Source organism: Oncorhynchus gorbuscha, linkage group LG11, assembly GCF_021184085.1.
Source record: "Oncorhynchus gorbuscha isolate QuinsamMale2020 ecotype Even-year linkage group LG11, OgorEven_v1.0, whole genome shotgun sequence".
Lineage (NCBI taxonomy): Eukaryota > Metazoa > Chordata > Actinopteri > Salmoniformes > Salmonidae > Oncorhynchus > Oncorhynchus gorbuscha.
In genome coordinates, this window is record NC_060183.1 from 56,521,162 (window position 1) to 56,545,069 (window position 23,908).

General features: G+C 42.3%; 3 protein-coding genes across 10 annotated transcripts; 1 reads left to right on the top strand and 2 right to left on the bottom strand.

Moving 5' to 3' along the window:
* Positions 1–4,913: 4,913 nt before the first annotated feature.
* LOC124048975 (PH and SEC7 domain-containing protein 3-like) lies at positions 4,914–19,167 on the bottom strand. Of its 8 annotated transcripts, XM_046370218.1 has the most exons (18): positions 19,105–19,167; positions 18,383–18,523; positions 18,143–18,290; positions 17,046–17,140; positions 15,243–15,299; positions 14,401–15,089; positions 14,000–14,060; positions 8,410–9,622; positions 8,151–8,231; positions 7,857–8,028; positions 7,636–7,725; positions 7,468–7,511; positions 7,088–7,260; positions 6,819–6,889; positions 6,536–6,681; positions 6,015–6,159; positions 5,602–5,754; positions 4,914–5,480 (listed from the first exon to the last, which is right to left on the bottom strand). In XM_046370218.1, exons 6-18 carry the CDS (start codon positions 14,932–14,934, stop codon positions 5,196–5,198), a joined length of 3,168 nt encoding a protein of 1,055 aa, XP_046226174.1. In that variant the 5' UTR covers positions 14,935–15,089; positions 15,243–15,299; positions 17,046–17,140; positions 18,143–18,290; positions 18,383–18,523; positions 19,105–19,167; the 3' UTR covers positions 4,914–5,195. The 8 variants fall into 8 exon arrangements, with proteins under 8 accessions (XP_046226174.1, XP_046226176.1, XP_046226175.1 ...); XM_046370220.1 differs by lacking the exon at positions 15,243–15,299 and having other exon boundaries at positions 14,401–14,955; XM_046370219.1 differs by lacking the exon at positions 15,243–15,299 and having other exon boundaries at positions 14,401–15,084.
* An 84-nt stretch (positions 19,168–19,251) lies between these two features.
* Positions 19,252–22,055, top strand: LOC124047874 (zinc finger protein 260-like). The gene is made up of 2 exons (XM_046368198.1): positions 19,252–19,565; positions 19,826–22,055. Exons 1-2 carry the CDS (start codon positions 19,367–19,369, stop codon positions 21,403–21,405), a joined length of 1,779 nt encoding a protein of 592 aa, XP_046224154.1. The 5' UTR covers positions 19,252–19,366; the 3' UTR covers positions 21,406–22,055.
* A 447-nt stretch (positions 22,056–22,502) lies between these two features.
* Positions 22,503–23,526, bottom strand: LOC124048017 (proteinase-activated receptor 3). The gene has a single exon (XM_046368370.1). The coding sequence runs from the start codon at positions 23,399–23,401 to the stop codon at positions 22,586–22,588; it is 816 nt and encodes a 271-aa protein (XP_046224326.1). The 5' UTR covers positions 23,402–23,526; the 3' UTR covers positions 22,503–22,585.
* Between the last annotated feature and the right edge of the window lie 382 nt (positions 23,527–23,908).

Genomic DNA, 23,908 nt, shown 5'->3' on the forward strand with positions numbered 1-23,908 from the left:
AAAGGTGTTATTTGGCTCGCTCAGTTGTGGCTTGACCAGTAAAAATAAAAACATAGCTACAAAAAGAGGACCATCAGGACAAATGAATAGGCAAATGAGTAGGCAACACTCCACAGCCATCCATCCTCAACAACCCCCCTCCTTTAGGCCAGCCTGGTCTCATAGACTAGACTTAACATAGTACATGTAAATCCAGGACACTCAAATTAGTAAGATATGTTATGTTTGGTATGATTACGCAAGACAGATTGTTACTTAAGGCAAAAACTAAAGTATGGTGGTTGGGTGGACATATAACGCAAACGTCTAGCAACCCAAAGGTTGCGAGTTCAAATCTCATAACGTACAACTTTTGAATTGTAGCTAAATAGCAACTTTTTAGCTACTTTGCAACTACTTAGCATGTTAGCTAATCCTTCCCCTAACCTTAACCCTTTTAATCTCTTGGACCCCCCCGGATCCGGGATAATTGTCATCAACTACGCTAAATAGCAGAGTGCAACGGCCAAATAATCTTACTAGAAAATATTCATATTCATGAAATCACAATTGAAATATAGCGAAACACAGCTTAGCCTTTTGTTAATCACCCTGTCGTCTCAGATTTTGAAATTATGCTTTACAGCGAAAAGAATACAAGCGTTTGTGTAAGTTTATCGATATACCAGAAAAACATTATGTACACCCAGAGGCAGGTAACTTGGTCACGAAAATCAGAAAAGCAATCAAATTAATCATTTGCTAGAGAGCATTTGGATGATCCAGAAGAAGATTGGGAGAATGTCATATGGTCAGATGAAACCAAAATATAACTTTTTGGTAAAAACTCAACTCGTCGTGATTGGAGGACAAAGAATGCTGAGTTGCATCCAAAGAACACCATACCTACTGTGAAGCATGGAGGTGGAAACATCATGCTTTGGGGCTGTTTTTCTGCAAAGGGACCAGGAAGACCGATCCGTGTAAAGGAAAGAATGAATGGGGCCATGTATCGTGAGATTTTGAGTGAAAACCTCCTTCCATTAGCAAGGGCATTGAAGATGAAACGTGGCTGGGTCTTTCAGCATGACAATGATCCCAAACACACCGCCCGGGCAACGAAGGAGTGGCTTCGTAAGAAGCATTTTAAGGTCCAGATCTCAACCCCATAGAACATCTTTGGAGGGAGTTGAAAGTCTGTGTTGGCCAGCAACAGCCCCAAAACATCACTGCTCTAGAGGAGATCTGCATGGAGGAATGGGCCAAAATACCAGCAACAGTGTGTGAAAACCTTGTGAAGACTTACAGAAAACGTTTGACCTCTGTCATTGCCAACAAAGGGTATATAACAAAGTATTGAGATAAACTTTTGTTATTGATCAAATACTTATTTTCCACCATAATTTGCAAATAAATTAATTAAAAATCATACAATGTGATTTTCTGGATTTTTTCCCCTCATTTTGTCTGTCATAGTTGAAGTGTACCTATGATGAAAATTACAGGCCTCTCTCATCTTTTTAAGTGGGAGAACTTGCACAATTGGTGGCTGACTAAATACTTTTTTGCCCCACTGTAGCACATTTGGCAAATTTGTAACAATTGTATGTTTTGCAAATTCGTAACATTATACTAATAGTAATTCGTAACATATCATATGAAATGGGTGATCGACATCCACAAATTAATACATACCATATGAAACGTAACATATCGTTCTAAATGGAGGGTCTTGGATTTATGTACAGAATAATATGAAATGCTCTAAGACCAGTTTGCAGCTGTAGGTGTATAGGCCAACATTGCTGTTCTGCAGAATGAACAAGTTGTGCGTTCCACCTTGCCTCCACATTCAGCAGCAGCTTTTCCGCATCAAATATTTCTATCACCTGCACATAAAGAGTGGAAGCCTTTCCTTTTCACATAGTTGAAATTGTTTTGGGATGGTGATTTCATGGCGATGTGAGTGCCGTCTATTGCTCTGTTTGTATTTGGGAACCAATTGATGGCATCATGGCAAAGAAACGCATCTTGACTTCAACATGTTGTGTGATTCTGTATGGAAATTGTATGTGTTACTGTTGGTTTTGCTGATGATTGCATCCAAAACATTGGCTCGAGGGCTGTGAGATGCCAATCGGAAAGCTCCCACTGAAAGCTCTTGCCAAAAACACGAGAGTGGATTTTATATTCTTTAACCTTTATTTAACTAGTCAAGTCAGTTAAGAACAAATTATTATTTACAATGATGGCCTACCAAAAGGCAAAAGGCCTCCTGCAGGGACGGGGGCTGGGATTAAAATAAAAGTATAGGACAAAACACACATCACGACAAGAGAGACACTACGACACTACATAAATAGAGACCTAAGACAACATAGCATGGCAGCAACACATGACAACACAGCATTGTATCAACACAACATGGTAGCAGCACAAAACATGGTGCAAACATTATTGAGCAAAGACAACAACATAAAGGGCAAGAAGGTAGACACCAATACATCAGGTGAAGCAGCCACAACTGTCAGTAAGAGTGTCCATGATTGAGTCTTTGAATGAAGAGATGGAGATAAAACTGTCCAGTTTGAGTGTTTTTTGCAGCTCGTTCCAGTCATTAGCTGAAGCAAACTGAAAAGAGGAGCGACCCAGGGATGTGTGTGCTTTGTGGACCTTTAACAGAATGTGACTGGCAGATCGGGTGTTGTATGTGGAGGATGAGGGCTGCAGTAGATATCTCAGATAGGGGGGAGTGAGGCCTAAGAGGGTTTTATAAATAAGCACCAACCAGTGGGTCTTGCGATGGGTCTACAGAGATGACCAGTTTACAGAGGAGTATAGAGTGCAGTGATGTGTCCTATAAGGAGCTTTGGTGGCAAATCTGATGGCCGAATGGTAAAGGACATCTAGCCGCTTGAGAGCACCCTTACCTGCCGACCTATAAATCACGTCTCCTAGCATGGATAGGGTGGTCATCTGAATCAGGGTTAGTTTGGCAGATAAGACTTGGATGTGAACCGGAATAGCATGTGTTTGTCTTTTTAAAGTAGGTCTTAAATTCTCAAAAATCCTATAACATTGGTTTTGGGAAATGATATCGGATGATCCAATCTGTACTTTCTGCAGAAAAAGTCCCACCTGTCTCTAAAAACGTGCTCTCGGAGAAATGCAGCGTGGGCCAAATCTTCAAACGGAGCAAGCCATTTCTCATTCCATTTCCCATTATCTGTCTTCTATAGTATTTCAACAATAGCTTCACTTTCACACATACCTCTAATTTAACAAATGGCTGTACTTTATATGGATTATCGTAATAAATGCACTGATGTGGTCAAATTATAGGCTACAGCATGTCAAGATATTTTTCATGAATTCACAATGGAAATCCTATGAAATCGAACATTTATTTAATTATTACTCTCTCAATTTGACAAATTTTCAACATACATTTTCCCAATTCTACTCTTGACAAGGAGTTCCCTTATTCCACCACTGGCCCTGTGCGTATGCATGGTCATGGCTGTGTGTAAATCTACACACACTCTCAATCAACCAGTCATATTGATAAATCTCACACTTTGCGTCGAAATAATCCCACCCATGATTTACACCTAGATTTGTGCCTATGCATCATTGATAAATGAGGTCTCACGTGTTTAACAGGTTAACATTGTCCCAGAACAGCAGGATTTTGGATTTCTCCTACTGTTACAATTCATGTACAACAGACCAATAACATGAAGGTTTTCCAAGATGGCGTCTTTTCAGTTTATCAGGCAGACACACCTGGAGCATTGCCATGGCCTGATGCTCCTGCCAATCATTTGCTCAATCAATCATCCACATCTTTAGAGTCTGACTTCATCTTAATAGTCTGTTGTTATTGAAATAAATGAATAGGAACTATTTTCACAGAAAATACATACACATAAGCATTATCACATTAACCCAGGTCCTGTATCAGCAATATCATAAAATGACATATTTGATGAACCCATGTCTCATAAGAAGGGTCCCTCCTTTATCCTTACCAAGTGACCTGAACAAGAAAAACTCTGGGCCCTAGTAGTTGGTTCCCAATAAAATGATGAATGTATCATTTATTTATGAATGTACGTATGTTCCTGTTAAAGCTACCAATCTTGATCCTGAAGAGACCAGCCCAGTGAGACAAGGTTAGCCCCATCTGTATTGTCTGTGCCCCTAACTGCGTTCCTTATTGTCACATCACATTCCTATGTGTCATCCACAACAGTGACATTAAGGAGCAATGTGGGGGTCTTCTGAAACATCCTGTTCTTTATTGAGACACTCCAGGTTGACCGCGGCTAAAGATGTCACTCTGAAAGAGAACAAAACGGCCCAGAACTCCTCCATGTGCCACCAAGAGAGATCAAAAAGTTGTCTTTGTCTGCTATTAATTCCCTTTATGCCATTCCTATTACCACAAGGGGATATGTGACTGGCCGGCTCAATGAATCGGGATGGATAATTGAACTAAACTCAAAAAGGCTAATTGGGATTGAAATAAATTAACTATCATAAACGTCTCTGTTCTCAGAAAATAATTGTGATACTTACAGTGTAATATAATGGTAGTGTTAGTCTTTCATGGAGATGCAGTACAAATATGTTTATATAAAATTACATAAAAGATACAAGAACTTAAAATGAGCATACTGACATAATTTTGATGATTTTTCAAACTGTACATGCCTTCATGTGTAATATGCTGTTGTATAGCACCCTCTTGAGGTTACAATTGCACACTGCATACATATACCATATGGCGCAGACAAGTAACATTTTGTAACTGCAGAGATACATTTCTAATAGAAATAAACACGAATCTCAACATATCACAGGAAATTCAGAGGTGTAGGTATGTTCATGTGCATTTTAAAGGGAATAAAATAATTCAGAGACAAACTGTCTCAGCAGGGAGCATTGACTTCTGAGGTTTAATTCATTTTGTTCAATTGAAAGTGCACAAATATTAATTAAATACTTTTATGTAAAGCAAATGTAACAAAGAAAAGGACACAAGCAAGATCCCTGAGATTGATTAATTCTGTTTTGATGACTTTTGCCTTCTTGCTGAACATGAAAATGAAAAGGACAGTGCTTAGAAGTAACACATTGTGTCTATGTCCTCAAAGGAGCCATTTAAAAACTCATGTAAGAGTCATATTTTAATCCCATTTGGGCACCTTTTCTCATATGTCCCGGTTGCGTCGAGGTATGACGATCTTGCGATAGGTCCGTCTTTCCGAGATGTTGCGTTTGACTTTGACCACGTGGGGCAAGGCCATCTCCACATCCAGAGAGGGGCTGGAGTGGGACTTCTTCAGGGTTCCCTCCTCTCCCTCTTCATCCACTGTGTCCTTACACAAAGCTCTGTCAAACAGGCTGAGCTCGCTGGTTCCCACCTCAGTATCGACTGACTGATTCAAACCCTTCCAGACCTCCAGCATCTGGATGTAGGCCTCGTAGCGACATTTCTGTAGGGAGAGGTGGGGTGAGAGGGACTGTGAGTTAAAGACCAAACAAGAACATACTCACACACACACACACACAAACCCATACCCACACACCACGCAGACTCATTGTCCTCTCACACACCTCATGCTGCAGGTACTCCTCTCTGACACGGTGTTCCTCCAGCTCCTTGGCCTTGGCCTTGGCCCTGCGGCTCCCAGGGAGACTCTGCTGCAGGTAGGCCAGGTCCTCCTGGAAGGACAGCAGCATGCGAGCATGGGACTGCAGCTGTCTCTCCTGCAGGGGGCAGCAGAGAGCCAGGCTCAGTGAACAGGCTCACAACACACTAGGTACAAGGTGTCCCTAACCACAGATCTAGGATCAGATGACCCGACTTGCCTCAGCACAACTATAGTACATAACAGTCTCAACGTACTACTAGACCACTAAATATCACAATTTACAAAGATGAAAACAATGCATTAGATTAGAAAACAAAGAGACAGGGACTATGGGGAGTGAACCAAGAGTGTGAAAGTGTGTGGTGAGTACAGTACCAGTGTGTGAGCAGACTGGGAGGCAGGCAGGATGGGTCTGCAGAACCTCCTCTGAGAGCCCACGGCAGCAGGGAAGGGAGGAGAAGAGTGCAGGGCTGACACCAGGTTAATACGACTGATCCATGAACTCATCTCTGCTGTGGAGCTGAAGGACGACAATGGGTCCATGTACATAGAATATACTGTATTAGTTAACATATATCTAATATTAGTTTTATATACTATATAAGAACATATCATGTGAATTAAAGGCAAAGTCATGGGATTACCGGACTGTTGCATCCTGAGTCATTTGTTTGTTCCTTCACACCATCAAACACATTAGTCTCATGTATAACAAACGTACATTCACAATTCCAATACTACATAGATATAGTTCTTGTCTCTCTTTGACACTACCACACACACACACACACACACACACACACACACACACACACACACACACACACACACACACACACACACACGCACACGCACACGCACACGCACACGCACACGCACACGCACACTAGACTCACGAGGCCTGGAAGAGGAAGACCCTCCAGTCGGCAGTCTGCAGACGGAAGACATGTGGTCTCTTAGTGTAGTCTGATGCCTGCTCTGCCAGGGCATGGTGCACACTGACCACCTCCTCTGTACTCTGCCACTCCATCTTATACTCATCCTGGGGAGGGGGGAGGACAAGGTAACTAGCAGTGAGGGGTTAGTGTGAAAGGCATCCTGGACATTATCAAGAGGCTGTTCAATGGTAAGTATGGAAAAGGAGGAGTTGACAAGAAAGAGGAGGAGGAGGAGACTAACCTTCTGTAAGTAGAGGACCATTCCCTTCAGCACTCCATAGAAGGTCTTCCAGCTTCTCTTTCCCCAAGGAGCTGTCACACACAGTTACATTACATCACTCCTGAGGTCAAAGGATGCTTCTCAAACACACTCACACACTAAATCATTTAGTCAGACTGATGAATCATCAAAAGATTCATCAAAACACTACGATGCTCTTGTACATGGTTTATTGCCCTGACATTTTAGTTCCTATGTTTTTGTGCAAACAGTGTCACAATCTAACTCACTGCGTTTGCCATCGATGTCAGCGTGGGCCTTGCGTTTGAGAAAGCCCTGTTTGAACACTGTGGCTTTCTTGTCATGAGGCACATCTTGGAACGGGTTGCTCTTGGAGCGCAAGGGTGCGTCCTCTTTAGCGTCCTCCACCAACAGCATGGAGCTCTTCAGTTCCTTCTCATCACTGCACAGGGCATATAGAGAGATGAGGGGAGAAATGAAGAAGCAATGGGAATTAAATAAAAGAGTAATTAAAATATGAAAGGTGAGAAGTGAAACAAAATCAAAATCTATTGGGGAAAGTAACAGAATACTGTGATACTGAACAGCTGGTGGTAAATAATTTAGAATAATGATACCCATTTCCTTGTTCTTAAGTCAGACTACTTACACTGCCCATTCCAGAGGCTCAGTCTTAATGGTGTTGTAGAGAGCCTGAGAAAGAGACAAGAGGACACTGAAAGAAGGACACTGAAAGGACACTTAAGTCTTACATAAGGACACTTAACAGTCTCTCCTGAAATATTGAGTAGGTGTAGAATGAGGAGTGTAATCTTACCTTTAACAGCTCCTTGCTGAAGTTCTCACCCTCATTCATCCCATCCAGGTTGGACACGAAGCTGGACACAGACATGGCTTTACCCACATTCTGAGGACAGACACAAAAACATTGTTTAAATGTGTACATATCCCACAACCCACACAACCATTTCCTTACAGTGAAAGGCCTAAAAATCTACACGTTTGCCACAGTATTTCATCACTGCAGTGGGGACTCACCTGTCCATGCAGATCAGAGTTCAGAAGCATCACAGCACAGGTGAGTGTGAGTACTTCTCCTGAAGAGGAGAAGGTGTGAGGGTTGCACTGCTGGAAGCGACAGGAGAAATGCTGCAGTACTCGCTCTCTCTCCTGGGTCTCACCGATCAGCACCACCACCCTCAGGAAAGACCTGGGAGAGGAGGACAAAATAGAGGAAGTAGAGAATGATTTATCAACGGAATATGCTCATTTAAGAGCATTACTATTATAGTGAACTAGGAGAAATCTCATTAGGACGTGTGAAGGACTAACCTCAGGCCTTGGTCTAGACTCTGACCGGTGAAGTCAAAGAACTTGAGGTACTCCTGCCCAACAGCTTGGCTAAAGCCATTGCTGAATTAGAGAGGAGCAGGGAAACAAGGACAGGTCAAGTGCATGATTCAAGGTGACACCTTCTGCGAAAGAAACTCTGAATGCACTTACTAGATCATTACCCTGATAGTTACTACTGCATAAGAACCATGTAATGTAACGTTTGGTCACTCCATGTTTTGCAGCCTTTAGTTCTTACTCTTTGTCTAGGTGTTTGACCACATCTGTCTTGTGGATCCCATCCAGCCTGTAGAGTCTTTCAGCCAGCCTGCAGGCCTTCTCCCTGTCCAAACCTCCACCATTCATATGGACCACCACTGTTTCTGAGGCCTCTGTTTGCTGTACCTGAGACTCCAGTTGCTCTAAACTTCCTTCCCTGGGCGGCAAACATGAATCCTCTTTATACTCTTTTGGTTCCAATTCTTCTACCTGCTTGGAATGATCTGTCTGCGCATTCTCTTCTGTCAACTCAGTCAGTTCTTCTGTACTGTCTGACTGTTCAAGTTCCTCTGTGCAATGGAAACATAGATCTAACTGCTTTGAATGTACTGGTTTGTTATCTGTCTGATCTGACTGTTCCGTCTGCTCTGACTGTTCCGACTGTTCCGTCTTCCCTGATTGTTTTGACTGCTCAGAATCCTCTGAGTGTTCCATCTCCCGTGATGGTTCTGTCTGTGGTTCCGTCTGCACTGAAAATTCGGTCTGCTCTGAGTGCACTATTTGTTGAGAATGTTGTGTCTGTTGCAATTGTTTTGATTCTAAACATTCTGTCTGCTCTGACTCTGACTGGTCTATCTTGTCTGACTGTTCTGCCTGTTGTAAACGGGTCTCTTCAGTTTGCTGTTCTTCCTCCCCTAACTGATTTGAATGCTCTACCTGGTCGGACTCTACAAGTTGCTCAGACTCTTCTGGCTGCTCTGTTGTCTCGGTGTTGTCTTTGTATTCACTCTGTTTTGTGTAGTTATGCTCTGACTGCCAACTGTGTTCAGACTTCTCTGTGAGTTCTGACTGTTCTTTCAGTTCAGCTGGCTCAAATAGATGCTCTAAGAGTTCTATAGTCTCGGATTCCCCCTCCCTATCTGACTGTTCCCTCCCCTCTGACTGCTCGGTCTGTTCTGTCTGCTCGTCACAATCTCCATTATAAACTAAATTAGTTACAGCCTGTCCCTTCTCCTCATAGTTCGCAGAACTTGATCCTTGCTCTGAATTGATTGGTATTGTTAGCACTCTACTAGTCTGTTCCTGTTCCTCTCCCAGTACAGAGTCTAGACTCTCACTATCCTGCCCAGTCTCTGACTCTCCTGTCTGTACAGGGCTAGGAGCTCTGTCAGAGGGTGGGATAGTATCTTCTGTCACAGGCTGTCCCATCTCTTTCTCTGTCTCCTGCCGCGGAGAGCTTTCTGAAAGAGAGTCTGAACACAGAGATACCCATATTAACATTGACCAAGTCACTCTGTACTTTATGAAGTAAAAGTGTCACGAGAAGTCAAAAGCATTTGAAATGGTAGCATCTATCAGAATATGTCAAAAATTGTTCAATAAACTGTACAACATTCAAATTGGGTTGGAATGATCAGTGTTTGGAAAAATGCAAGCTGTGTGCTAATATAAGTGGCAACGCACATGCCCTGCCCACCTATGGATCTCTTCCTTTCAGCCATATATTTCCTGTGTTTAGGGGGTGCAAAATCCACTTGTCACTTAACTCATCTCGCTGGATTGATTGCTTTCATTTTACTCAGGTGACTCTTTCCCACTCTTGCCATTGTTTTGTTTCTCTTAACGTAACGACTGCGGAAACTTTGGTAATTACCCAGCAAACACACTCTGGCTGAAATGAGCTCAATGGATTACATCGGCTTTCCGCTGTATCTGAAACAATGCTTCGTCTGAGACTTAACACACCGTCTCGTCACAAGAAAGAGGAAAAAAAGAACTTGATTTTGATGGAGTGTTGATTTTTACAATTTAATGCTCTGAAATGAAAGCAATTTCCAAAAATGAACACTTGGATTATTAAAATGTGTCTGATTTTGCAAATAATGTAAAATATGTATTGATAGGTGTAATCTAGAGCCAGGCGTTTTTTTATTTTAAATTGCATAGTACACTTGTTGAATTATGCAAGGTTACATGACAACAACAGTAATGAATAATTCATGAGGCAGTCTAGCCACAGGTATAAGCCTAGTGACAGGTATAAGCCTAGTGACAGGTATAAGACTAGTAACAGGTATAAGCCTAGTGACAGGTATACGTCTAGTGACAGGTATAAGCCTAGTGACAGGTATACGTCTAGTGACAGGTATAAGTCTAGTGACAGGTATAAGCCTAGTGACAGGTATAAGCCTAGTGACAGGTATAAGTCTAGTGACAGGTATAAGTCTAGTGACAGGTATACGTCTAGTGACAGGTATAAGCCTAGTGACAGGTATAAGCCTAGTGACAGGTATAAGTCTAGTGACAGGTATAAGTCTAGTGACAGGTATAAGCCTAGTGACAGGTATAAGCCTAGTGACAGGTATAAGCCTAGTGACAGGTATAAGCCTAGTGACAGGTATAAGCCTAGTGACAGGTATAAGCCTAGTGACAGGTATACGTCTAGTGACAGGTATACATCTAGTGACAGGTATAAGCCTAGTGACAGGTATAAGTCTAGTGACAGGTATAAGCCTAGTGACAGGTATAAGACTAGTAACAGGTATAAGACTAGTGACAGGGCAAGTTTTTAGTGGTTGCAGCCCTGTTCCACACCTTTATATTAATTTAGTAATTCATGTAAATAGTGGATACAGTGTATACTATGTACAGTGCATTAGTGTATACAGTGTATACTATGTACAGTGCATTAGCGTATACAGTGTATACTATGTACAGTGCATTAGCGTATACAGTGTATACTATGTACAGTGCATTAGCGTATACAGTGTATACTATGTACAGTGCATTAGCGTATACAGTGTATACTATGTACAGTGCATTAGCGTATACAGTGTATACTATGTACAGTGCATTAGAGTATACAGTGTATACTATGTACAGTGCATTAGCGTATACAGTGTATACTATGTACAGTGCATTAGCGTATACAGTGTATACTATGTACAGTGCATTAGCGTATACAGTGTATACTATGTACAGTGCATTAGCGTATACAGTGTATACTATGTACAGTGCATTAGCGTATACAGTGTATACTATGTACAGTGCATTAGCGTATACAGTGTATACTATGTACAGTGCATTAGCGTATACAGTGTATACTATGTACAGTGCATTAGCGTATACAGTGTATACTATGTACAGTGCATTAGCGTATACAGTGTATACTATGTACAGTGCATTAGCGTATACAGTGTATACTATGTACAGTGCATTAGCGTATACAGTGTATACTATGTACAGTGCATTAGCGTATACAGTGTATACTATGTACAGTGCATTAGCGTATACAGTGTATACTATGTACAGTGCATTAGCGTATACAGTGTATACTATGTACAGTGCATTAGCGTATACAGTGTATACTATGTACAGTGCATTAGTGTATACAGTGTATACTATGTACAGTGCATTAGTGTATACAGTGTATACTATGTACAGTGCATTAGTGTATACAGTGTATACTATGTACAGTGCATTAGTGTATACAGTGTATACTATGTACAGTGCATTAGCGTATACAGTGTATACTATGTACAGTGCATTCGGAAAGTATTCAGACGCTTCACTTTTTCCACACTTGTTATTTTTTAAATTTAATTAACCAGATAAGTTGACGGAGAACACATTCTCATTTACAGCAACAACCTGGAGAATAGTTACAGGGGAGAGGATGAATGAGCCAATTGTAAGCTGGGTATGATTAGGTTACCATGATGGTATGAGGGCCAGATTGGGAATTTAGCCAGGACACCAGGGTTAACACTCCTACTCTTACGATAAGTGCCATGGGAACTTTAGTGACCACAGAGAGTCAGGACACACGTAAAATATCCCATCCGAAAAGCACCCTACGCCGAGCATTGGGATATTTTCTTTAGACCAGAGGAAAGGGTGGATCCTATTGGAGTTCCAACACCACTTCCAGCAGCATCTGGTCTCCCATCTAGGGAGACCCTGCTTAGCTTCAGAAGCAAGCCAGCAGTGGGATGCAGGCTGGTATTCTGCTGGCACAATGTTATGTTAAAGCCTTATTTTAAAATGGAATAAATCAATGTTTTCCCTCATCAATCTACACACAATACCCTATAATGACAAAGCAAAAACCGGTTTTTATGCATGTCAGAGCAAAAACCAAGCCATGAGGTCGAAGGAATTGTGTCGAGGCACATATCTGGGGAAGCGTACCAAAATTTTTTGGCAGCATTGAAGGTCCCCAAGAACACAGTGGCCTCCATCATTCTTAAATGGAAGAAGTTTGGAACCACCAAGACTCTTCCTAGAGTGCCTTGGTCAGGGAGGTGACCAAGAACCCGATGGTCACTCTGACAGAACTCTGACAGTCACTCTGACAGAGCTCCACAGTTGCTCTGTGGAGATGGGAGAACCTTCCAGAAGAACAACCATCTCTGCAGCACACCACCAATCAGGCCTTTATGGTAGAGTGGCCAGACGGAAGCCACTCCTCAGTAAAAGGCACATGACAGCCTACTTGGAGTTTGCCAAAAGGCACCTAAAGACTCTCAGACTATGAGAAACAAAATTCTCTAGTCTGATGAAACCAAGATTTAGCCTGAATGCCAAGCATCATGTCTGGAGAAAACCTGGCACCATCCTACGGTGAAGCATGGTGGTGACAGCATCATGCTGTGGGGATGTTTTTCAGCAGAGGGGATTGGTAGACTAGTCAGGATTGAGGAAGAGATACACGGAGTAAAGTACAGAGAGATCATTGATGAAAACCTGCTCTAGAACACTCAGTACCTCAGACTAGGGAGAAGGTTCACTTTCCAACAGGACAACAACCCTAAGCACACAGCCAAGACAACACAGGAGTGGCTTCGGGGACAAGTTTCTGAATTTCCTTGAGTGGCCCAGCCAGAGCCCGGACTTGTACCCGATCGAACATCTCTGGTGAGACCTGAAAATAGCAGTGCAGCGAGATGCTCCCCATCCAACCTGACAGAGCTCTTCGAGGATCTGCAGAAAATAAGAAACTCCCCAAATACAAGTGTGCCAAGCTTGTAGCGTCATACCCAAGAAGACTCAAGGCTGTAATCACTGCCAAAGGTGCTTCAACAAAGCACTGAGTATAAGGTCTGAATACTTATGTAAATGTGATATTTCAGTTTTTTATTTTGAATACATTTGCAAAAATGTCTAAAAACTTGTTTTTGCTTTGTCATTATAGGGTATAGTGTGTAGATTGATGAGGAAAATCATAAGGATGTAACCTAACAAAATGTTTTTAAAAAGTAAAGTGGTCTGAATACTTTCCAAATGTACTGTATATGCAAATGAGGCACATATAGTTCTTTATTTTATCACAATGCATTTTTTAAAACTGATATAAGAAAAAAATTCTATATATGAGTGCATAAAAAACGTTCAATTCTACTATAAATTGAATACCTGAATTCCCACCAAAATGCCTAAACTTCATGCATTCTTTGTCAGTGCCAGTACAATGATATATAAGCTAGGACTTTTTAAATTCTATAAGTTTGGAGCATCCTCATCTATTGTCCAACTCATGCATTTAATTGAATGAATTTTTCAACGACCGTTGCTAACATAATAGTTTGCCTGTGATTTGCTTGTGAACAATGACTAGGGCCTGCACTCACCATGTTCCTCAAATAGCTGTTGTGCTGAAGCCTCCACATCTGGGCTCGGTGTGTCACATGCCTGGAATTGCAACAGCAGCCTTCAACAATAAACATTGGGCCGGGGAGAACTTGTGATTAAGTAAGACGTGGGATGATCAGCACTCAGACAGAGGGGACCTGGGTCTCAGATGACTGATACGTATAACTGTATATATTCCATCCACCTCTTCTCCGCCTATGACTGAAACTTAAATACTGGTATCTATGAACACAGACGTATTGGTATTTATCACTTTAAATATTATCTTCCTCTTGCACTCTAGCAGACAAACAAACACACACACGCACACACATTGTACCCAATGCTATCATCTCAAACAGACACATAACCACAGTCCCTCCCTGTTGGGCTGACGTACCGGATGGGAGTTTTCACTGTCCAGAGGCAACTGCTGTTCCGGTCTATTGTGCTTCTCTGTCTTCTCCTGGACAGACAGCTCTATGTTTATCATTGTCACACAGGATTGATGCTGCTGCTGCTGTTGGTGGTGAAGGGACAGCGGGTTCACAGTCCAGTCCAGACTGGCTGCTCCACTGGAATCCAGCTCATCGGCCAAGCTATTGTCAGTCATGGGGAAGGGTGTGTCAGGGGAAAGGTCAGGCATGTCCCACTGCACTGTGGCAAAGGACAGAAGGACACTGGGACAGGTCATGGGGTATACGGGTAAACTCATTGAGTCCCAGTGCTCCTCTGGCTCCTCAGAGATCCTTCCAGTTTGAGGAGAGTTGTCCTCTTTCTCCCTGTCGGCCTCATTCACCTGCTTCTCCATCTCTCCCCACCGAATAGCCTCCTCCAGGGGCCTGCTCGGTGGTAGGAGCTCCAAGGAGGTGCATACCTGGCTGTTTGGCTGCTTGAGGTCTGGGAGAGGAGAGCACACCATAGCCTCCTCCATAACCTCTCTCTTCACTCAGTCCTAAGCAGAGAGATACGGTTCAGCTTAGTTCAGTCTCATTACTCTGTGCAGGGCAGGTTATCCATCTCGGAATTAGGTCACAATGATGCTGTCATGGTAGACTCCTGTGGTTGGTTACAGCTTCCGGTGCTGCCCTAGTAAGCAATAACATTCATGTACAACAAAATGACTACACAACACACATTAATCCAAACCCCAGAGTAACTACTGACTCCTTGTTCATAAATTCCCAAAGTAGTGTTTGTAGAGTAGGGTGACCAGACGTCCCCAATATCCAGGGAGAGTACCTGATTTCGGTGGCCTGTCCCTGTCTAGAGCTGTCCCCAGAAATGTCCCAGATTAGCCTTCAGAAAGAAAAAAGCAACTCTAGAAGTTGAGGCTGATATTTCAATTATCAAACGCTGTATACAAAAAAAATGTGCATGAAAAAAGGTCTGTTCCTGTAACAAAATCTTTGAGAACCTTATGAGAACATTTGATCAGTGATATATTTTGACCACCGCATGAACAACCATGGCCATGGCCAGAAAGTGTTGCCTCAAACAGCATAGGCTACCAAACCTGGGTGATTATGAAATTACTAGATAGGCTAATACTAAGAAAACTGTTGAGAGGTAAGGGCTATTTGACCAAGAAGGAGAGTGATGGAGTGCTGCATCAGATGACCTGGCCTCCACAATCACCTGACCTCAACCCAATTGAGATGGTTAGGAATGAGTTGGACCACAGAGTGAAAGAAAAGCAGCCAACAAGTGCTCAGCATATGTGGGAACTCCTTCAAGACTGTTGGAAAAGCATTTCTCATTAAACTAGTTGAGAGAATGCCAAGAGTTTGCAAAGCTGTCATCAAGTCAAAGGGTGGCTACTTTGAAATATCTCAAATATAAAATATATTTTGATTTGTTTAACACCTTTTTGGTTACGACATGATTCCATGTGTGTTATTTCATAGTTTTGATGTCTTCACTATTATTCTACAATGTAGAAAATAGTAAAAATAAAGAAAAACCCTTTAATGAGTATGTGTGTCCAAACTTTTGACTGGTACTGAATATATATTATGCCCAGCTATGAAAGGAAAGCCTATCTGAACAGGTGCAGTACATCCAAGAGAAAATACCAGTCTGCTGCCTCATGTCTAAAATCTACTCACCAATACTGTCTACCTGACTAATATATTAAGACTCTTACAGTAAGACATTTAAATTAGTAAATTGTATACAATTTCTAAAACTGGACTATGGTGTGAGATTAACATTCTTTAAATTGACAGAAAGACAAAATCCCTAAATGTAGACCTGTGGCGGTTCATGTCACTCACACACACAAACAGCCATGGTTCAGTGACAAACAAACCAAGAGCCTCTAAAACATATTAAAACGTAAGCCAACACTCACCATTCACTTCTGTATACCAAACACTGTTAATTTATTTTAATAAACCCTGTTTACTGCACTCTCTTTTGGCATGGCATGGCGGACGCGCCTTGCAATGACTTTTGTTGAAACATTAAAGAGGCGCATTTACTTCCTGACCACAGAAGAGTATTCTCTCCGAATGAGAGAGAGGGAGAGAGAGAAAAGGTGGAGAGCAAAGATAGAGAGAGAGATTGAGAGCCAGAGGGTTGGGGTGTGAACAGATGCCATGAATATTCATGTCTACTGCTAACCATGAACCTGAGCTATCGCAATGTACATTCATGTCATGCACGTAAATGTATGTACATGTATGTCACTGTCCATGGACAGACCCTGAAAATATCAGTGAAGATATACAGTAGTATTGTTGATCCATACCAAGGACACTATCTGATTTAAACACAGCGTTTTGGTAACGATTCATGTGAAGCCTGTATGCACACATGACTGTAAGTCGCTTTGGATAAAAGCGTCTGCTAAATGGCATATATTATATTATTATTATTATAAGCCTCATTTTAAGCCTCAAGTCTTCAGAATTTACTGGCTGTCATAAAAAGTAGGTTAATGTGGAAATTTTTCAAATACTGGACACCTATTCCCTCCATTTTAAACTTTCACTCCATTTCTCTCTGTCACTCTCTCAGTCTTTTCTTCAATAATCTACTCACGTCACACAACCGACATCCGGGACAATGCTTGGCCACACTTCCTGTTTGGGTGCTCATTTCTCATTTCCTGTCAGGCTGCTGGGCTGGCGCTGCATCTACCAATACCAAAGAGTGGAGGAAAGTTAGAATGATCAATGGACACGTTCTTTCTGCACCTCATAGTTCCTCATTGAATTTTTGCGATTGAGATTCATTGAGATTGTATAAAAAGCCACACGTATTGTACCAACTCTTTTACTCTTTTATTGGAGTCTGGACAAAACACTTTACAGTTATCAACTTTCCTTAGGTATAAGATTTGAAGCTATTCAGGAGGTTATGGGTTCCACTTGAAATCTAATTTGAGGAACATTGTTCCCTTGCAGGCACAATATAGGCCTATCTATTGTTTGGTGTAATAACAACACTAATCTGTGTACTTAGATTTGAATGATGCTGGCGATGAAGATTTCAGATTTTTAAAGTTGAGGAATTAACGTGCATTGATAAAACAGAGATTCCAGTTGTGTCCTTTAAAATTACTACCTTATGTTTAGCCAAATTAGGGAATGAAGGTATAAGGAATAGCGACAAGAAGACAATGGCAAAGGTTTAGCGCAGCTGATGAACCATTACATGAACTTGTGGATGTCCCAGTAATTATGTGGATCTGTTGGTATCCCCTACCAGTGGACCGTCGTATTAGCATACACTTTGCATGAAACTCTAGTCTAGAGGTGTTGAAGCAGCCTACAGGCTATCAGAGTGAGATTCCAAACTGATTGTAACCACATTGACTATTAAACAACACAACCAAAGCCGCTACATGACACATACAAATATGCAGAAATCAAACCACAAACTTGAATGAAACCATATATACCAACAGACTAACATGTTTAAAATACAGTATATTACTCATGTGTGGAAAAACTCTAGATACTAAGCACTACTGTTGTCTGGAAACTAGACATAGCAGAACATGGCTAAGATCGTTAAAAACTCAAATACATTAAATGCACGGTTAGAGCTACAAAGGTAATAATGTCCCTAAAAACTACCAAGGTTTCACAGAGTAACACTTGCCAATTTCATAGTAAACTTGGATATCGACTTACCCTTTCAAGCTTTCTCAAGGGGTATCATATGATCAGTTAGCTAGTACGGCTTTAAGTCAGTCTGGGGGGAAAAAACTCTTTATTGCCATGTAGATAGACGGCTTACAGCACACGGCGTAATCCCTCCAGTGACTTGTCAATCTGGGTGCTGCAACACAGACCCACAACAAACAAGTCTTACAGCCTCTCTCAGACAGTGCTAGCCTGGGGTGTCACAGAGAGAGGACGCATGCAACTCACAAGTCCTGATCCACTCCTCTGTGACAGATACCTCTCATCTCCAGGTAACAGATCCCAGACTTCCGCCACTCTCTGCTCATCTGCAACACGGATATGCCTGGGAAAGACAGGGGAAGGGGAAGGAGGAGTGGAATGAGAGAGCTGAAAGAGGCAACAAACAGGAAGAAAAGCCACATTGTGATTGGCAGTCAGAGAAAGCGCACAAAGACACCTGAGAGCATTGGGCCTCTGCCCACAGCCTAAAGGCACCCACACAGGTTAGGGGAGTGTCTGAACTTCATTCCTGAAACTCAGACTGACACAAGGGAGTGAACTCGTAGAGCCTCAGAACACAGCAGGCATTATTTTAAGCAAATGACGATGTAAGCCATTGGACCCTATTCCCCAGGTCTACTTACAGAGGAAGAAGACGCTCCCTAGACAACATTCCCTCTGTTTTTTTTCATAAGGATTGTTCCATGTAAACATCAAAATAATAATAAAGGTAAACAAGCACTTTACATGTGTTGACTTCCTAAATGATGTTGTTTTGTAGCACTACATACAGTAGGACACCACATGAAGAGCTAGTTGTTGTGACAAGTAGTATAACTTGGATCGATGCTTCTTGAACACTAGCTACTTGAACAGTAAACACGTGTCAAATCACCAAACAACCCCCTACAAGCTCCCCTCGACAGAATGCACTAAATGCATGTCATATTAATGAACATTAAACGTACCTTTACCTGCCAGGTGGCTGCTACGCTTGAATAGACGGCCAACACACATGCTATGCGTACTCCTAAACTGCGGAGGCGGTAAAAAGGCACTACGGAAAGAGAACAACGAAACGAAGGAACGGTACGTCACTTTCACGCGACGTTTACTGGTTCGCTTTGTTCCGTACACGGCAGCAACATCATACACACCCATCTTGTAAGATAGTTTAGAAGGTTTTAAAATATGTTTATCGTTTATTTGTATGCTATTTATTAGTAAACTATGGCCAAGTCAAAAGATTTAAAAGTATTCTTGGAGTCGTCTCTGAATGCGATTTTTAAAGCCACAGTGAGTGACATATTGGAGTCAGTGGACCAGACATTGTCTGAGTACAAGGGTAAATTACAAAGAATTGAAACTGAGAATGAAGATCTTAGACAAAGGTTGCACGATCAAGACAACAAGGATTCGATAGTTAAGGGTATGTACATAATGCACAGTTGTTTTAAAAATGTGTGCATCTATCGATGCACACCTGGTTGCAAAATAACGAGGTAGGCCTAACTGTCCTTTGTTGTCCAAACTTGAGGTACAAGCCGCCCTCAATATGGCCACCGAGCCAAGCTGACCCTCACTCTGTTGCATGTTTACATGTCCTATTCCAGACACCCATTGAAACCATGGATAACAGTTTACTTAAAAAATTAAAAAAAACTTAAACATGTGTTTTGTTTTGCACAGACCCTGGAAGTAACCAGGATGCTGTTCACCTCCCTGACTTGTCAAGGAAGACCTGTTCCAGCCATTCAGTTGTCGGCCAAACCCAGAAGCCAATCAAAACACAGGGTGATGAGCGAAGGAGCTCCAGGAGACAGCAGAAGGACAAAATGCCTCAGAGCAGAGGGTCTGTCTCTTTTACAGATGCAGCAACTCAGCAGGAACCAGAATGCCTCCAAAACGTTTCTGCCTTAATGTTCAAAAACATAAAGACAGAACCTGATATGGAGGATGACTACGCCATAGACCTCTCAAAGCCCCCGTCTCCTCTCAACCTGGCTTCTAAGCAAATTAAGACAGAGAGTGCTGAGGTGAATTACATCATTCCTGAAGAGTATGATGAACACCTTCAGTCACCACTGGACACAGATGTGGACTCTAGAGACAGCGACAGTGACGTCAAAGTCACCATAGTGTCTGACAGTCACATGGAGATGGGAGACGAGTGTGGCCATTTTGTTGAGTCAGAGGGAAGGCTGTGTCACAATGTAACTGGAGAGGCTGAACCAGAAGAAGACCCCTTCCTGACATACTACCCTGACATGGGATCTAACCCTGCTGGGATGAGTGGGGAGGATATTTTACCCACTTTGAACTCTGCAGAGTCCTCTAAAAACGCACAAGGCTTCTACAACTGCACCCAGTGTGAGAAGACATTTAGTCGAGTGCAATCCCTCAACATCCACCTGAGGACTCATAGTGGCGAGAAGGCCCACTGCTGCAACTACTGCGGCAAACGCTTTGGCCGAGCAGACCTGCTCAAGTCCCACAAACGCACTCACACGGGAGAGAGACCGTTCAGCTGCGACCTCTGTGGTAAGAACTACGGTCACCCGGGCCAGCTCAGGATACACAAGCGTGTTCATACGGGAGAGAGACCGTACTGCTGCCCACACTGTGGGAAACGCTTCAGTGAACACAACCAGCTTAAAGTCCATTTACGAACTCACACAGGAGAGAGGCCATACAGTTGCTCTGTGTGCGCCAAAACCTTCAGCAACGCAGGTAACCTGAGGATACACCAAAGAATCCACACTGGTGAGAAGCCTTACTGCTGTGTACAGTGTGGCAAGAGGTTCAATGGAATGGGGGACTTGAAAACACATTACAGGATTCATACAGGGGAGAGGCCGTACCATTGTGACCTGTGTGAGAAGACCTTCAGCCAGGCAGGCCACCTCACCATACACAAGCGGATGCACACAGGAGAGAAACCGTACACATGCTCAGAGTGTGGTAAGAGGTTCAGTGTGGCGAGCAGCCTCAAGCTGCACCTGAGGACTCATACAGGGGAGAAACTCTTCAGCTGCTCTTACTGTGGGAAGAGCTTCAGTAGGTCTGGCCATCTGAAGAGACACGAACAGGTCCACACCAAGGAGAAGGTCTACCCTTGTGACCAGTGTGGGAAGACCTACACCGACCAGTCATCCCTCAAAAAGCACCAGAAGACTCATGGAGCTGAGGAGCTGAGGACCGAGGAGAATGAGAGCAGTACCAGTGGGATTGATGTTCCCCATAACCTGGAAATAAAGACTGAAGACTAAGACTGTTATGTCATGTTACTGTATGTGTTACAGTGCACTCTATATGGCTATTTAATGTTGATGTATCAGTACATTGTAGAAACACTGCTGAATTTCAGAAGAACTCAAGCTTAGATTTCCCCAAGTAGTAGGACAGGAAACAGATTTGAGTGTATGTAGCCTAAGAGCCATTCTTGACAAGTAATGAAGTATGGTAATGATTGTCATTTGTGTTAGACTTTCTATGTATAAAGAGGTAATGTTATTTTCTAACATTGTACATAGCTTTTAAGGCATATTCTCGATCAACAAAATGTTGATTTTCTTTAAGAGTGTCATGCATTTTAGGCTGTGCAAGGTGTAAATAATGATTGGTTGCAATGGCTTTTACCTAGAGACAAACCATTTTATTTAATCTATGAACATGTCACTAATTTTCACAGTTAATGGTTTTAGAAGCCATACTTTTAAGACATGAATGTTATGGTAGAATATTGGATTATTTTGGTAAGAATGATGCCAAACTTTCGAAATTATTTATTATTCAAAGTGTAATTAATTGGCCGATGTATTGTGGTAAATGATACATAAAAATTGACTTGTTACTGAGGATCTATCCTTAATATGGAATATATTCTGCTGTTAGTCCAAATTAAAAATAATTTATCAAAACCAAATACCTCCATTCCTCAGTTTCTACAGTGTTGTATTTATTTCTACAATTTTATTTTTGACCTTTTATCATTCTGACACCAGCATTCAAATCAGTTGGTATACAGACAACCAAATGCATAATCCTCGAAGACATGATAGAGTATATGTTAATATTTGTGTTACTAATTCATTACACACCTTTGATACAACAGAAGTAACATGAAATGACATCGGCATACAAACACATGTCAAAAGAACTGAGTATGCTCAACATTTTATTGCATTTACTTTCTAGATAGGCTTATTTTCTCGAAGGCATTTCCATCCCCATATATGCAGCGTGAAGTAAGTAAAAACAAAGATATAAAGGAAGTTTAAAAAAAAAACATTTTGCCCATATGCTAATTTAGTTTCACCTTAAATCTGAGAATAGTTGTCTACTAGTAGTCTACCAACATCTTGTGTCCTTACATTGTCAGTTTTGGACCAAAACTACTTCCCACCATAATAACCAGACTTCTACCAGTACTGTATGTGTGTTGAGGGATCATCCTGAGTTGGCTGTATTTCTGGTACAGCAGCAGCCAGGTTTCTGTGGTAGTATTTTCTCTTTTGACAGGTAAAGCACAGGTTGGATACTGCTGCTAATGTCCATGAAGCCAAAGGCAATGTAGTGGATGTAGCACTGGAATACATCTGGGGAGAAGTATTGCTGGAAGGGGAACAGAGCCACAGGAGGGAAGTAGTTCAAAACAATGATTGCCAATATGATGAGGACCATTTTAAAGGCTCTCTTCTTGACAGGGTGCATCTCGTCACGGCCCGGCCCAGACTGCCTCAGGGCCCATAGGATGGCGACATTACAGAATACCATGAAGGCGAATGCTGCCAGGATCATGATTGTGAAGACCTTGTCAAAGTTCACGATGTTGCCCACGCACTTGGCGGTGGAGTAGGCCAGCGTGACAATCCACACGACGGCGGCAAGCACAGGCCGGTGGCTGCGGTCCTTGAGCTCTGTGAAGGTGATTGGGTGGAGCACGGCCATGTAGCGGTCCAGGCAGATGCAGGACAGGAAGAGTGGAGAGGAGTCCTTGACGCCGTAGAAGAAGCGCATCACGTACCAGGTGCTGCTGCTGGTCAGGTAGACGATGTTGGCCAGCTCCAGAGGGGGGATGAGGCAGAAGAAGGTATCCAGGATGGCCAGGTGCTTGATGAAGATGTCCGAGGTGGTGGAGTCACTCTTGTTCTTGTGCAGGAGCCACAGCACCATGACGTTGGCTGGGATCCCCAAGAACATGTTGATGAACTGCAGCACCAGGTAGAAGAGAAGCACGGTCTGGCATGCCGTCACACTGCTCATATACAGTCTTGTCCCCTATGCTGGAGTTTAATGGTTTGTGTGAGATGAAGAGCAAAGACGAGTTGAAGAACACCTCCATGATGTCTGGACTAGTGGGAGACTCAGTGGACACTGGACAAGAACTCTATATCTGGACAAAAAAATAATACAAACTTGTCAGATTTAGCACAACTTCTTTAACAGCTAGTTTGACACTTAAAACAACCTTTCCTGTAGCATCTTCATTTTTCTCTTTACCCACTGAAGAACATCAACATGACTTAATATCTGTCTTAAAAAAGAAATCATGTTACCTAATTCCAGAATCTAGTTGTCTGATATATTCCCCTTGCCACATGATTGTAATATGTACCATGTTTAAACGTAAACTGTGAGTACATGCCGTATTAGTTTCTAGGCACGTAATAAAGACTGAGACTTGCCGTATGTACTCTGTTTCCCAGGAGATATTCCTATGTACGGTAGCTAAAGCCCAGACTCATATACAATGCTTGACAATATAAATTA

Bases quoted from the DNA above. Each gene is read 5' to 3' on its own strand.
- LOC124048975 (XM_046370220.1), bottom strand. From the start codon at position 14,934: ATGGAGGAGGCTATGGTGTGCTCTCCTCTCCCAGACCTCAAGCAGCCA. The intron at 8,232-8,409 runs GTAAGAACTAAA...TCTCTAATTCAG, and splicing joins GTCAAACACCTAGACAAAGA to CAATGGCTTTAGCCAAGCTG. The intron at 5,755-6,014 runs GTACTGTACTCA...TGCCCCCTGCAG, and splicing joins CCCAGTCTGCTCACACACTG to GAGAGACAGCTGCAGTCCCA.
- LOC124047874 (XM_046368198.1), top strand. From the start codon at position 19,367: ATGGCCAAGTCAAAAGATTTAAAAGTATTCTTGGAGTCGTCTCTGAAT. The intron at 19,566-19,825 runs GTATGTACATAA...TGTTTTGCACAG, and splicing joins CAAGGATTCGATAGTTAAGG to ACCCTGGAAGTAACCAGGAT.
- LOC124048017 (XM_046368370.1), bottom strand. From the start codon at position 23,401: ATGAGCAGTGTGACGGCATGCCAGACCGTGCTTCTCTTCTACCTGGTG.